This window comes from Bubalus bubalis, chromosome 16 (assembly GCF_019923935.1).
Source record: "Bubalus bubalis isolate 160015118507 breed Murrah chromosome 16, NDDB_SH_1, whole genome shotgun sequence".
Taxonomy (NCBI): Eukaryota; Metazoa; Chordata; class Mammalia; order Artiodactyla; family Bovidae; genus Bubalus; species Bubalus bubalis.
In genome coordinates this window covers 4180067-4195246 of record NC_059172.1, presented here as the reverse complement: position 1 = coordinate 4195246, position 15180 = coordinate 4180067, and the positions used below count along the sequence as shown (strand labels likewise).

Genomic DNA, 15180 nt, shown 5'->3' with positions numbered 1-15180 from the left:
TGTGTTTGCTCAGCTTCCAATGATGTCTAAAGTAAATGAAATAAAAATGCATTTGTTTTTTATCATTTTCCATTACTCACATCATCAATGCCTACTTCTTTCAAACTTCTAAACACATATGGCATAAAGAAGTTACATAGGGGACTTTCTAGGTGATCCAGCAGTTAAAACTTCATTTTGCAATGCAGGGAACAAGGATTTGAATGCCTTTTAGGAAACTATGATCCCACATGCCTCATGGCCAAAAAAGCAAAACATAAAACAGAAGCAATATTATAAGAAATTCAGTAGTATTTTAAAATGTTCCACATCAAATTTTTCTTTAAATATCCAGAAATAACCTAGTAATCATGCACTAGATGCTTCAATATTTAACTTAATATAGAACACAATTACATAGTTTCAAATGCTTTTCTGCAAGTCTTTTCATAGTTGAGAAGCTTAGATCTTTTCTACAAATCATTATCATGAATAGGTCACTTACCATCCCTTTAAATATTGCTTTTCTTTAAAACTATGATTCTTTGTTTTCAGAATGATTTTGATGTGGTGTCTAAAGAGTCAGTAATTGAAATTCATTCTGTTCCCCCCACAGGTGAATGATTTAGGGAAACAGAACAGATAGATCTTTATAGAACCAGTGTCTGCCTACCTGCCACTCTAACCTCAAGGTCATTTTCAAACTAGTCCCTCACCCTGTGATGTATGTTCATTTTATCCACACTTGCCTACCTCAGGTTGCCCTTACATTATCAAATCTTACTTCAGTAAGGTATCCCAAGCTATCCTTAGCTTTGTATATTTCAGCCAATTATTTGGGGCAATAATTGACTTAGCAGCAGCAGCAATTGGCTCATGGGACACAAAATTAAATCAGTGTTTTTGTATAAATACAGGTAAAAATATAGTACATAAACAATATGTGATTATTTTTATATATCCAGATTTATCAGTGGTATTAAATATTAAAGGAGGCAATAATTGGGATAAAATAATGTATTAAAAATGTCCCCTTGAGGAGAAGACATTTTTTTAAAAAGTGATTGACACACTCATCCCCAAACTGTAATAATTTTATTGTAACTTTACCTCATTTTAACTCTTTCATAATGTAAGAATAAGTTGTATGATTGGGATTCAATTTGAGTTCTGTAAAGGTCACACTGATAATAATGATAGTACTTTTTATAAAACTGAGACAGTATGTAATAAATCATAAAGTGCATTTTGCAACTTTTGTACATAATAAAGGAGACCATCTCCTTGGAAGAAAATCTATGATGATCCTAGACAGCATATTAAAAAGCAGAGACATTACTTTGCTGACAAAGGTCTGTCTAGTCTAAGGTATGGATTTTCCAGTAGTCAGGTATGGATGTAAGAGTTGGACCATAAAGAAAGCTGAGCACCTAAGAATTGATGTGTTTTGGATTTTTTTTTTAATTTTATTTTATTTTTAAACTTTACATAATTGTATTAGTTTTGCCAAATATCAAAATGAATCCACCACTGGTATACATGTGTTCCCCATCCTGAACCCTCCTCCCTCCTCCCTCCCCATACACTCCCTCTGGGTCGTCCCAGTGCACCAGCCCCAAGCATCCAGTATCGTGCATCGTTTTTGAGCTATGGTGTTGGAGAAGACTCTTGAGAGTCCCTTGGACTGCAAGGAGATCCAACCAGTTCATCCTAAAAGAAATCAGTCCTGAACATTCATTGGAAGGACTGATACTGAAGCTGAAGCTCCAGTACTTTGGCCACCTGATGCGAAGAACTGACTTGGCAAGGTAGTCTTAGAGAGTAGTGGACAGAAATGGCTTGTGACACTATAAACCTTTCTATTCTTGACAGACGCTCACGACCTGAGGCTCTGTCTTGTGCCCTTTGATCTATTTCTTTTTCCATTGTGATACCACTCTATGGTATATTTATAGATATTTGTACTATGAGAAAAATAGAATTTTGCTTAGCTGGTAAAGAATATGCCTGCAATGCAGGAGACGCCGTTTTGACTGCAGGGTCCAGAAGATCCCCTGGAGAAGGGATAGGCTACCCATTCCAGTATTCTTGGGCTTCCCTGGTGGCTCAGATGGTAAAGCATCAGCCCTCAATGCAGAAGACCTGGGTTTGATCCCTGGATTGGGAAAATCCCCTGGAGGAGGCCGTGGCAACCCACTCCAGTATTCCTGCCTGGAGAATCCTCATGGACAGAGAAGTCTGGTGGGCTACAGTCCATGGGGTCGCAAAGAGTCAAACAAGATTGAGTGACTAAGCACACACCACAGCAAACTGTGCAATACCTAGTCCTACCTGAGAAAGAAGGTGACTTCCCAGTGACAGAACAAATATGTAGAAGCTGAGAAATTTATACCAGAATTGTCACAGAGGGATCAACACCTTAGGGCTCAATTATTTTTCACAGAAAATCATTTAGACTATAAACCACCATTAGTAATTTACTCTTTTTAAAATCTTAAGCCCATTGAGGACATGATTCTTGCCTCTCCCCAGTATTTTCAGGGAATCAAATCTTCTGAAATGGTATACTAATGGGACTCATTTTTTTTAACTTATGCCTAAATGTCTTGATATTTTGAGACTTGACTTGAGTAAGTTATTAAGTTATCATGCAGATAGAAGACTGAATGATATAGGAAAACCATCAGACAGTCAGATAACTTTGGCTGCATTTGAACTACTTATTTACTGATTCTGAACCTTGCTATGAACCACATAGCAAAGGGAACACCATGGATATACAGATAATATAAATGTGCTAATGATGCTTCTTTTGTCAGTCTAGACCATCTGTACAGTTTATCGTTTTTATCTTTTTTTTTTTTTTTTTTTTGGTCTAACTGGAGCTTAATCTTTAAATTCCATCAATAGGGCTCCTTGAGTGTCTAGTTTCCATATGAGTTAGGCCAATGGAAGAAACCAGGAGCATAACAGAAATGAGAGGAAGATAAAAGTATGCAAATTTCATTTTCTCCCAGTTTCACAATGAAGTGCAAAGGTGGCTGCATCTTTTCAAGGAAAATTCCTGCTAAGGTGTGTGTTGAAAAGGTGGCCTGGCATGCTCTTCCTGGATCTTGTGACACTAGAATCCTGACAGAGGCCCTTGTGTTGACTGCTTTGGGACTGGTATGAAAATTGCCTTATGAACTTAGCCTCTAGGTACTTCAAGTTCATGGACTGATTTACTTAACACTGCCAGTATTCTCCTTATTAAATTAAATTCTTTCCATTAAATTCTCTTCAGTTAAAACATCTGAGTATGATTTTGTTTTGTCTCACATCCCTGACTCAGACCAGAGTGTTGCACAATAATTATTCAATAAACGTGATTGAAGTGATATTTCTGGCTTCACCATTGCTGGATACAAAAAGGACCATTGAATCATCATCCTTCTGGGTCATGGATCACTTGTAGACTACACACAGGAGTCAGAGATTAAAATTAATAGAATTGTGCTGTACTTATTCACTCAACTAGTCTGACTCTTTGTGACTTCATGGACTGTCACCTACCAGGCACCTCTGTCCATAGGGATTCTCCAGGCAAAAATGTGAGAGTGGGTTGCCATGGCCTCCTCCAGTGGATCTTTTCAATCCAGGGGTTGTACCAAGTCTTTGCATTGCAGGCAGATTCTTTACTGTCTGAGTCATCAAGGAAGCCCAAGAACACTGGAGTGGGTAGTCTACTCCTTCTGCAGGGGAACTTCCTGACCCAGGAATTGAACCACAGTCTCCTGCATTGCAGGTGGATTCTTTATCAGCTAAAATACCAGCATTATTGCAGATAAAACTGGATATGAGAATGTGGCTTATACATGCTTCTCCACCCCCTTTCGTGAGAATTAGAGTCACCTGGGCAAGCAGAATAGTGAGATAATTCTCGCTCCCTCCTCCCCTTTGACATGACCAAGCAGTATCTCTGACTGAGATGGACATGGGTATCAACTACACAGGGCAGAAAAGGACATTTCTACTGATGATGAGGCACCTGTAGTTATCTTTTTCTTCATGTCATATGTTTCCATTCATCAAACCAGTGTAGTTAAGTGGGAATCTATACAGAGGATCTGAAGTGTCCTTCAAAATCAACACTGCTTTTACACTTGCCTCTGGATATCTTTGAAAGAAAGATAATGTACACTATTGTACAGTAGAATACACAAAAGCACAACCACTTGTACAGGATTTACACACATAATGTACACCAGTCATGAGAACTAAATTATGTGATTTGACATGTGAACAACACATTCACATTTTTGAAAATTCAGAGTTTAAAGGTTCATATGTAAAGGATTTATTGTATATGAATACAGTTTTGCTGTTTGTGAGAACATGGATTCATTTGGAGGGTATTAAACTGCTGAAATAATGCAGAAAGAGAAAACACACAAATATTGTATGATATGACATGTATGTGGAATAGCAAAAATATAACAAACTTGATAAGTAAACAAAAAAAAGAAGTAAACTCAAAAATATAGAAACCAAACTATGGCTACCAGTGGGGAGAGGGAAGTGGGGAAAGGCAATATAGGGTTAGGGGAAAATCGAGTTATTAGAATATGTAAAATCATGTGTATGAAACTTGAAAATTTTAAAACATTGAAGAATTTTAAAAATCTTTCACTAAACAATGATGGAGGTCCTAAGATGGCAGAGGAATAGGATGGGAGACCACTTTCTCCCCCGCAAATTCACAGAAGGATCATTTGAACGCTGAGCAAATTCCACAAAACAACTTCTGAATGCTGGCAGAGGACCCCAGGCACCTAGAAAGGCAACCCATTCTCTTCGAAAGGAGATGTTTTATCATCAGTGTGATATAGATGAAGAAGTCTTGAGGCTACTATAAGAATAAGACTGAAAACCAGAGGCAGGAGGCTTAAATCCAAAATTTGAGAACACCAGAAAACTCCTGACTCCAGGGAACATTAATTGACAAGAGCTCATCCAAAAGCCTCCATACCTACACTGAAACCAAGCCCCACCCAAGAGTCAAAAAATTTCAGAGCAAGACATACCAAGCTAATTCTCCAGCAACACAGGAATATAACCCTGAGCATTAATATTCAGGTGGCCAAAAGTCACACCAAACCCATAGACACCTCAAAACTCACTACTTTACACTTCATTGCACTCCAGAGAGAAGAGATCCAGCTTCACCCACCAGAACACCAATGCAAACTTCCCTAACCAGGAACCCTTGACAAGCCATTCATCCAACCCCACCCACAGGGAGGAACCTCCACAATAAAGAGGAAACACAAACTACCGGCATACAGAAAGGCCACCCCAAACACAGCAATGTAAACAAGATGAAAAAGCAGAGAAATATTCAGCAGGTAAAAGAACATGATCAATGCCCACCAAACCAAACAAAAGAGGGGGAGATAGGGAGTCTATCTGAAAAAGAATTCAGAATAATGATAGTAAAAATGAACCCAAATCTTGAAAACAAAATGGAGTTACAGATAAATAGTCTGGAGACAAGAATTGAGACTATGCAATAAATGTTTCACAAGCACCTAGAAGAAATAAAAGAGTCAATCAATAATGAATAATGCAATAACTGAGATCAAAAGCACGCTGTAGGGAACCAACAGTAGAATAACTGAGGCAGAAGATAGGATTAGTGAGGTGGAAGATAGAATGATGGAAATAAATGAAGCAGAGAGGAAAAAAGAAAAAAATAAAAGAAATGAGGACAACTTCAAAGACCTCTGGAACAGTGTCAAATGCCCCAACATTCGAATCATAGGAGTCCCAGAAGAACACAAAAAGAAAGGTCGTGAGAAATACTTGAGGAGATAATAGTTGAAAAGTTCCCTAAAATGGTGAAGGAAATAGCCATCCAAGGCCAAGAAACCAAGCAAGTCCAAACAGGATAAACCCAAGGAGAAACACACCAAGGCACATATTAATCAAATTAATTAAGATAAAACACAAAGAATGAATATTGTCTTTCAATAGAAACTCTTCAGGCCAGAAGGGAATGGCAGGACATACTTAAAGTGATGAAAGAGAAAAGCCTACAACCCAGATTACTGTACTCAGCAAAGATCTCATCCAAATATGAAGGAGAAATCAAAAGCTTTACAGACAAGCAAAAGCTGAGAGAATTCAGCAGCACCAAACAAGCTCTCCAACAAACGTTAAAGGATCTTCTCTAGACAGGAAACATAGAAAAGGTGTATAAACTCGAAACCAAAACAACAAAGTAAATTGAAATGGAATCATACTTATCAATAATTACCTTAAATGTAAATGGTTTGAATGTCCTAACCAAAAGACAAAGACTGGCTGAATGGATACAAAAACAAGACCCCTATATATGCTGTCTACAAGAGACCCACCTCAAACCAAGGGACACATACAGACTGAAAGTGAAGGGCTGGAAAAAGATATTTCATGCAAATAGAGACCAAAAGAAAGCAGGAGTAACAATACTCATATCAGATAAAATAGACTTTTAAATAAAGGCTGTAAAAAGAGACAAAGAAAGACACTACATAATGATCAAAGGATCAATACAAGAAGAAAATATAACAATTATAAATATATATGCACCCAACATAGGCACACCACAATATGTAAGGCAAATGCTAACAAGTATGAAAGCAGAAATTAACAGTAATGCAATAATAGTGGAAGGCTTTAATACCCCACTTACACCTATGGATAAATCAACTAAACATAAAACTAGCAAGGAAACACAAACTTTAACTGATACAAGGGACCAGTTAGACCTAATTGATATCTATAGGACGTTTCACCCCCCCCCAAAAAAAAATGAATTTCACCTTTTTCTCAAGTGCACATGGAACCTTCTCCAGGACAGATCACATCCTGGCCATAAATCTACCCTTGGTAAATTCCAAAAAATGGAAATCATTTCAAGCATCTTTTCTGACCACCAAGTGGTAAGATTAGATGTCAAGTACAGGAAAAAAAAAAAAACAAACTATTAAAAATGCAAACATATGGAGGCTAAACAACACGCTTCTGAATAACCAACAAATCACAGAAGAAATTTTAAAAAAGAAATAAAAATATGCACAGAAATGAATGGAAATGAAAACACAACCCAAAACCTATGGGATTCAGTAAAAGCAGTGCTAACGGGAAGATTCATAGCAATACAAGCTTACTGCAAGAAACAAGATAAAAATCAAATGAAAACCTAACTCTACGCATAGAGCAACTAGAAAAAGAAGAAATGAAGAACCCCAGGGTTAGTAGAAAGGAAGAACTCATAAAAATTAGGGCAGAAATAAACGAAAAAGAAAAAGAAAAAAAAGAAAAAAAACTATAGCAAAAATCAACAAAGCTAAAAGCTGGTTCTTGAGAAGATAAATAAAATAGCCAAACCATTAGCCAGACTCATCAAGAAAAAAATGGAGAAGAATCAAATCAATAAAATTAGAAATTAAAATGGAGACATCACAACAGACAACACAGAGATACGAAGGATCATAAGAAACTACTATCAGCAACTATATGCCAATAAAATGGACAACTTGCAAGAAATGGGAAAATTCTTAGAAAAGTATAACTTTCCAAAACTGGCCAAGGAAGAAATAGAAAATCTTAACAGACCTATCACAAGCACAGAAATTGAAACTATAATCAGAAATCTTCCAACAAACAAAAGCCCAGGACCAGACAGCTTCAAAGCTGCATTTTACCAAAAAATTCTACCATTCTACCATTTAGAGAAGAGCTAACACCTATCCTCCTCAAACTCTTACAGAAAATTGCAGAGGAAGGTAAACTTCCTAACTCATTCTATGAGGCCACCATCACCCTAATACCAAAACCAAATAAAGATGCCACAAAAAAAGAAAACTACAAGCCAATATCACTGATGAACATAGATGCAAAAATCCTTAACAAAATTCTAGCAAACAGAATCCAACAACACATTAAAAAGATCATACACCATGACCAAGTGGGCTTTATCCCAGGAATGCAAGGATTCTTCAGTATTTACAGATCAATCAATGTGATATACCACATTAACAAATTGAAAGATAAAAACCATATGATTATTTCAATAGATGCTGAGAAATCCTTTGACAAAATTCAACATCCATTTACAATAACAATTCTCCAGAAAGCATTCATAGAAGTAACATACCTCAACATAATAAAAGCAATATATGATAAACCCACAGCTAACATTATCCTCAGTGGTGCAAGATAGAAAACATTTCCACTAAAGTCAGGAACAAGACAAGGGTGCCCACTCTCACCACTACTATTCAACATAGTTTCGGAAGTTTTAGCCACAGCAGAAGAAAAGAAATGAAATCCAGATTGGAAAAGAAGTAAAACTCTCACTGTTTGCAGATGACATGATCCTCTACATAGAAAACCCTAAAGACTCCACCAAAAAATTACTAGAGTTAATCAATGAATATAGTAAAATTAACACACAGAAATCCCTTGCATTCCTATACACTAACAATGAGTAAACAGAAAGAGAAATTAAGGAAACAATTCCATTCACCATTGCAACAAAAAGAATAAAATACTTAGGAGTAAATCTACCTATGGAAAAAAAAAGGCCTATATATAGAAAACTATAAAACATTGATGAACAAAATCAAAGATGACACAAATAGATGGAGAAATATACCATGTTCATGGATTGGAAGAATCGCTATAGTGAAAATCAGTATACTACCCAAAACAATCTATGTATTCAATGCAATCCATATCAAGCTACCAACGGTATTTTTCAGAGAACTGGAATAAATAATTTTGCAATTTGTATGGAGATACAAAAACCTCGAATAGTGAAAGCAATCTTGAGAAAGAAGAATGGAACTAGAGGAATCAACCTGCCTAACTTCAGACTATACTATAAAGCTACAGTCATCAAGACAGTATAGTACTGGCACAAAGACAGAAATATAGATCAATGGAACAAAATAGAAAGCCCAGAGATAAACTCACAGACCTTATCTTTGACAAAGGTGGCGAGGATATACAATGGATAAAAGACAATCTGTTTAACAAGTGGTGCTGGGGAAACTGGTCAACTACTTGTAAAAAAAAAAAAAAAAAAAAAAAAAAAAGAATGAATCTAGAACACTTTCTAACACCATACACAAAAATAAACTCAAAATGGACTAAATATCTAAATGTAAGACCAGAAACTATAAAACTCCTAGAGGAAAACATAGGCAGAACACCCTGTGACATAAATCATAGCAGGATCCTCCCAGATTTATGGAAATAAAAGCAAAAATAAACAAGTGGGGCCTAATTGAAAGCTTGTGCACAGCAAAGGAAACTATAAGCAAGGTGAAAAGACAGCCTTCAGAATGGGAGAAAATAATAGCAAAGGAAGCAACTGACAAAGAATTAATCTCAAAAATATACAAGCAGCTCCTGCAGTTCAATTCTAGAAAAATAAACGACCCAGTTAAAAGACGGGGGCCAAAGAACTAAACAGACATTTCTCCAAAGAAGACATACAAATGGCTAATACACACATGAAAAGATGTTCAACATCACTCATTATCAGAGAAATGCAAATCAAAACCACAATAAGGTACCATCTCACGTCAGTCAGAATGGCTGCTGTCAAAGTCTACAAACAACAAATGCTGAAGAGGGTGCACAGAAAGTGGCAAAGATGATGGATGTCACTTACATAATTAGGCTATATAAAATTGTTACTTTTGTCTTGCCAGTAGTATCTCTTTCTCTCTGGATTTGAGATAAGCAGATATATTGTGAGTTTCCTTAGGAAGATACCATTGTGACAATGAACTGTGTGTGGACACTTTCAGGAGCCAACAAGAAACTGAAGCCAATGAGGTACCATCTCACGCTGGTCAGAATGGCTGCTATCAAAAAGTCTACAAACAATAAATGCTGGAGAGGGCGTGGAGAAAAAGGAACGCTCTTACACTGTTGGTGGGAATGCAGACTAGTACAGCCACTATAGAGAACAGTATGGAGATTCCTTAAAAAAAATGGGAATAGAACTACCATACGAACCAGTAATCCCATTACTGGGCATACACACCAAGAAAACCAGAATTGAAAGAGACACGTGTACCCCGATGTTCACTGCAGCACTGTTTACAACAGCCAGGACACGGAAGCAACCTACATGTTCATCAGCAGATGAGTGGATAAGAAAACTGTGGTACATATACACAATGGAGTATTACTCAGCTATTATAAATAATGTATTTGAATCAGTTCTAATGAGGTGGATGAAACTGGAGACTATTATACAGAGTGAAGTAAGTCCAAAGAAAAACACCAATACAGTATATTAACGCACATATATATGGAATTTAGAAAGATGGTAACCATGACTCTCTGTGCAAGACAGAGACACAGATGTAAAGAACAGGCTTTTGAACTCTGTGGGAGAAGGCAAGGGTGGGATGATCTGAGATAATAGCTTTGAAACACGTATATTATTGAAAGGTTGTTATTGACTCACGAAAAGATGCCAGGATTCTTGGCCTCTGGAGGAGAATTCAACCCAGGGCCAGAGACGAGGCTTGATCACTCAGAGCTTTCTTGTAACAAAGTTTTATTAAAGTATAAAGGAGATAGATAAAGCTTCTGACATAGGCATCAGAAGGGAGCAGAAAGAGTACCCCCCTGCTAAGTAGGACACAACTGAGCAACTGAACTGAACTGAACTGAGCAGTCTGTTAATGAAAGAAAGGAATATCTTAAAACTCAGAATGGCACCAGGCCCCTCATCCATAAGATGCATTTTGGGATAATCTTGGCACCAGAAGATTCATCCTGGGACATAAAATGATTGACTTGAATCTTGTAGAAGGGCAGATTACCATACAAATAGTTTTGTTTACATAGATTCAGTTCAGTTCGGTTCAGTCGCTCAGCCATGTCCGACCGACTCTTTGCAACCCCATGAATTGCAGCATGCCATCACCAACTCCCGGAGTTCACTCAAACTCATGTCCATTGAGTCGATGATGCCATCCAGACATCTCATCCTCTGTCATCCCCTTCTCCTCCTACCCCCAATCCCTCCCAGCATCAGGGTCTTTTCCAATGAGTCAACTCTTTGCATGAGGTGGCTGAAGTATTGGAGTTTCAGCTTCAGCATCATTCCTTCCAAAGAACACCCAGGACTGATCTCCTTCAGAATGGACTGGTTGGATCTCCTTGCAGTCCAAGGGACTCTCAAGAGTCTTCTCCAGCACCACAGTTCAAAAGCATCAATTCTTTGGCACTCCGCTTTCTTCACAGTCAGGGCAACAATATCTGAATATAACATAACTGGTTTGTCAAGTAGATTCTGAGCTATTAGGTGGAACCAACTTGAAGACAAAGTCTGGGGTAAATGCATAGTACATTAACATAGCTTAAAACAAACATTTCCATAAGAAAAATGCATTGATTAACTCAAGGTTTGAGAACAGTTGACTTCAAGTGAAACCAAATGTCATTATGGCAACACAGTATTTTAAGAGAAACCTTTTAAATTTGTATAGAGAAGGAAAAAAAATATCGCTAGTGTGTTTCCTCCTGCCGCTCAAGAGAGAGAAAAATGTCTGACACATGCAGTCTATTTCCTCCGTTTGGAAACCCCTAGCCTTCCTACTTGTTACCCTCTCGTTATCATATGTGAAAGAGATCACCAGTCCAGGTTCAATGCATGAGACAGGGTGCTCAGGGCTGGTGCACTGGGATAACCCAGAGGGATGGGATGGGGAGAGAGCTGGGAGGTGAGTTCAGGATGGGCAACACATGTACGCTCATGGCTGATTCATGTCATTGTATGGCAAAACCCACTACAATATTATAAAGTAATTAGCCTCCAATTAAAATAAATTAATTAATTAAAAAATATTACATTTTATATATTTTGGTATTTCTTTGTTTTTCTACAATTAATATGTTCAATTATTTTTTGACTAAGTTAGTGTGATTTAATTGTTAATATTAACTGCATTAAAAGTGGTGTTCACCGAAAATAGTATCTTTGAAATGTAAACCTTATACTATCAAATGAAACTCAAGATTTATATATAGCACATGATTCCAATTTTGCTTTATCAATTATAATAATATATGTACATAATATTATTGAGAAGCAATATTTAAAAACACAAAGGGAATTCATTCATTGGTTTAGAACACATAACTCATAAAAGTTATTTCTTCACATCTGTTTTTATTTTCTAGTCATTTATAATTAACATGTATGTTTTATCATCTGAAAAATATATTCATAAAATATGGTCAAAATAAATCTTCCACATATCAAAATTGCCTGCTTTACATGGAACAACAAGACAGTTCTATTATATTACCCACAAATTATCCTGAGGACATGTAGAAGAAATTCACATTAGCTGTTATTAGTTATCTTACTCTCATTACAATCACCATGATCATTTATAGCAATAGACTGGTCAATTCATCACCCCCAACATCCCATCCGGTATTTGTTGTATAATAAGTGGTTTATTAATACACACACACAGAAGACAAAGAAACATCAATGAAGACATAAACTATATATTTATAGTGAGTAGAAAATATTTCTTTTTGTGAAAATTATTTTGTTTTTAAAACAAGTGTATCAATTACTAAATAAAAGTGGCAATAGTTTAAAAATAAAAAATAAAAAAATAAGTGGTTTAGCTGAGTTCTTCAGGTGGTTCTAGTGCTAAAGGAACCCCCTGCCAAAGCAGGAGAGGTAAGAGATGCGGCTTCGATCCCTGGGTTAGGAAGGTCCTCTGGGGGAGGCATGGCACCCCACTCCAGTATTCTTGCCTGGAGAATCCCATGGTCAGAGGAGCCTGGTGGGCTACAGTCCATAAGGTCACAAAGAGTCAGATACAACTGAATTAACTTATCATGCACACAAAAGAGGTTTAGCCACTTCAATATGAATTTGAAAGAGAGAGAATATGAAATCAAATTGCCTTTGTGCTACTAAATGGCTGAATGACTTTGGGTAGATCCTAAAGGGTCTCCCTGTGCCTAACAAAGTAAAACTTATAAATGGAGATGATCATTTTCTCACTAGTTCATTTGTTAGGATTTAATGCATAATGACATAAAAGTGGGAACTCAAATATAATTGTGTTACTTATGATTATTTTCATACATGTTGATGTATACTCTCAATAATTTCTGAGGTAAGTTTCACACAAAGACTTACAGAGTACAAAAACATAAATCACAAATAGAGGTCAATAATTAGAATATTAAAAAATGAGAGACTCCAAATAGGTCAACCATTGGATTAAGAATTGCAAAGACTGAGTTTAAATTTGGGTCCTAAAAGCCACAGTGATTTTCAAGACTACAAAATTTAGGCAAAATGTTAAGTACTTTACAACGATTTTAAAACACATTTTCAAACTGGATATAAATCTTGACATCAGAATATTCTGTTGGCTAAGAGTGAAACACAGCTCTTTGCTTAACCAAAAGAAGAGATTGCTATACGTCATGTCCCAATGTCTAAATGATTCTGATCCTCAAAAAAAAAAAAAAATGGAACCTGGAATTCTATCACAGTTAGAGTTCTGTGTTATTCATTTCTAATCTCTATAACACAAAGTTGTTATGGACACTTAGTCATATCAAGTGAACAGATGTTTAAACTGCAATTTTATGAAAGATTTCTCTTAATCATTTGCTGCATGGCTTGGATCACAACCTTGTTCCTCATACTGTAGATCAATGGGTTCAACATTGGGCTCAAAAAACTATAAAAGACTGCAAATATTTTGGACTCCTTTACAGACTTCTCAGTTGGAGGCCTCAAGTACATGCAGAAGAGGGTTCCATAAAATAGAGTGACTATTGCCAGGTGGGAACCACAGGTAGAAAAGGCTTTGTGCCTGCCTTCCACAGAACGGATCGCCAAGATAGATGCAATGATGAAAACATAAGACAGGAGAATGATGAACAAAGAGCTCGAGAGAGTGAAACCAGCAACCACAAACATTGCCATCTTTTTGACATAGGTGTCAGAGCAGGCCAACATTATCAGAGGAGGATCAGCACAGTAGAAATGGTTGATCTCAAGGGAGTCACAGAAGGACAAGTGAAAGGTCAGCAGTGCCTGAGAGAGACCATTGAAGAATCCACAAGTATAAGGGACTGTGACTAGAAAGATGCAAATGTCCTTGGACATCCTGGTGCTGTAATATAGAGGGCTGCAGATGGCTACATAGCGGTCCAAGGCCATTGAAGCAAGGAGATAAAACTCAGTGATCACCAGGGCAATGAAGAGAAGGCACTGTGTGAAGCATCCAGCATAGGAGATGGTCTTCTGGTCTGAGAGGAAATTGTGCAGCATATTTGGAGTAACATTGGAGGAATAGCAAAGGTCTACAAAGGAGAGGTGGCTGAGGAAGAAGTACATGGGGGTCTGGAGGTGGGGATTGGTCCTGATCAGCATGATCATGCCCAGATTCCCTGCCAGTGTGACTAGATAGATCACCAGGAACACCCCAAACAGGGCCTTCTGTAGCACTGGGTCATCTGTGAGTCCCAGGAGAATGAATTCAGTCACTGCAGTGTGGTTAGGGGAAGACATATTATCATCCCTTAAAAACTGAAAGTGGTAAAGTGAAGAATTCTATCTGATCCTGATTCTGCATTTATTCCATTCTTTTGTCATTTACTTTTGACCTATCTCTCTATAAGGAAATTACTCTTCTCAACCAATGCATCAGAGCATCTATGTAAATATTTGCACCTTATCTCTTTGTGATATATTTTTCTATGTATATACTGGAAACACACTCACAAACTCACACATTCTCTTTCTCCTTCTTATTTGTAAATCTTGTATACGCATATACAATTAAACCTGTTTTCTTGGGAAACTCCATATTCAGTATTTTTTTTTTTCAAATTCTGTGAAAAAGAAACCCAAAAGAATTAAAACCAGGTCTGGAAAGCAGCAGGTCAGTGGCATCATTCAAATGGACAAATGAAGGATGCAGAGTTTCTATGGTCCCTGCACCTCTGATACACTATTGTTTTTGACACACATTAGAAGACATGTTCAGTCCAGCATTTTCTCCTGAAACCCATACTTGTCTAGCTTAAATTCATTCAGAAGACATTTAATTAGTAGATGCATCTCTTGACATATGGCTAAGAAGGTACAGAATTAAGAATTGT

The 15180-nt window shown here is 37.1% G+C and overlaps 1 protein-coding gene across 1 annotated transcript; it reads right to left on the bottom strand.

Moving 5' to 3' along the window:
- Nucleotides 1–13605: 13605 nt before the first annotated feature.
- Nucleotides 13606–14789, bottom strand: LOC112579406 (olfactory receptor 5M10). The gene has a single exon (XM_025265843.3). It carries the CDS (start codon nucleotides 14585–14587, stop codon nucleotides 13655–13657), a length of 933 nt encoding a protein of 310 aa, XP_025121628.2. The 5' UTR covers nucleotides 14588–14789; the 3' UTR covers nucleotides 13606–13654.
- Nucleotides 14790–15180: the final 391 nt, after the last annotated feature.

What these genes read in the sequence shown, in the direction of transcription:
- LOC112579406 (XM_025265843.3), bottom strand. Translation starts at nt 14,587, where the DNA reads ATGTCTTCCCCTAACCACACTGCAGTGACTGAATTCATTCTCCTGGGA.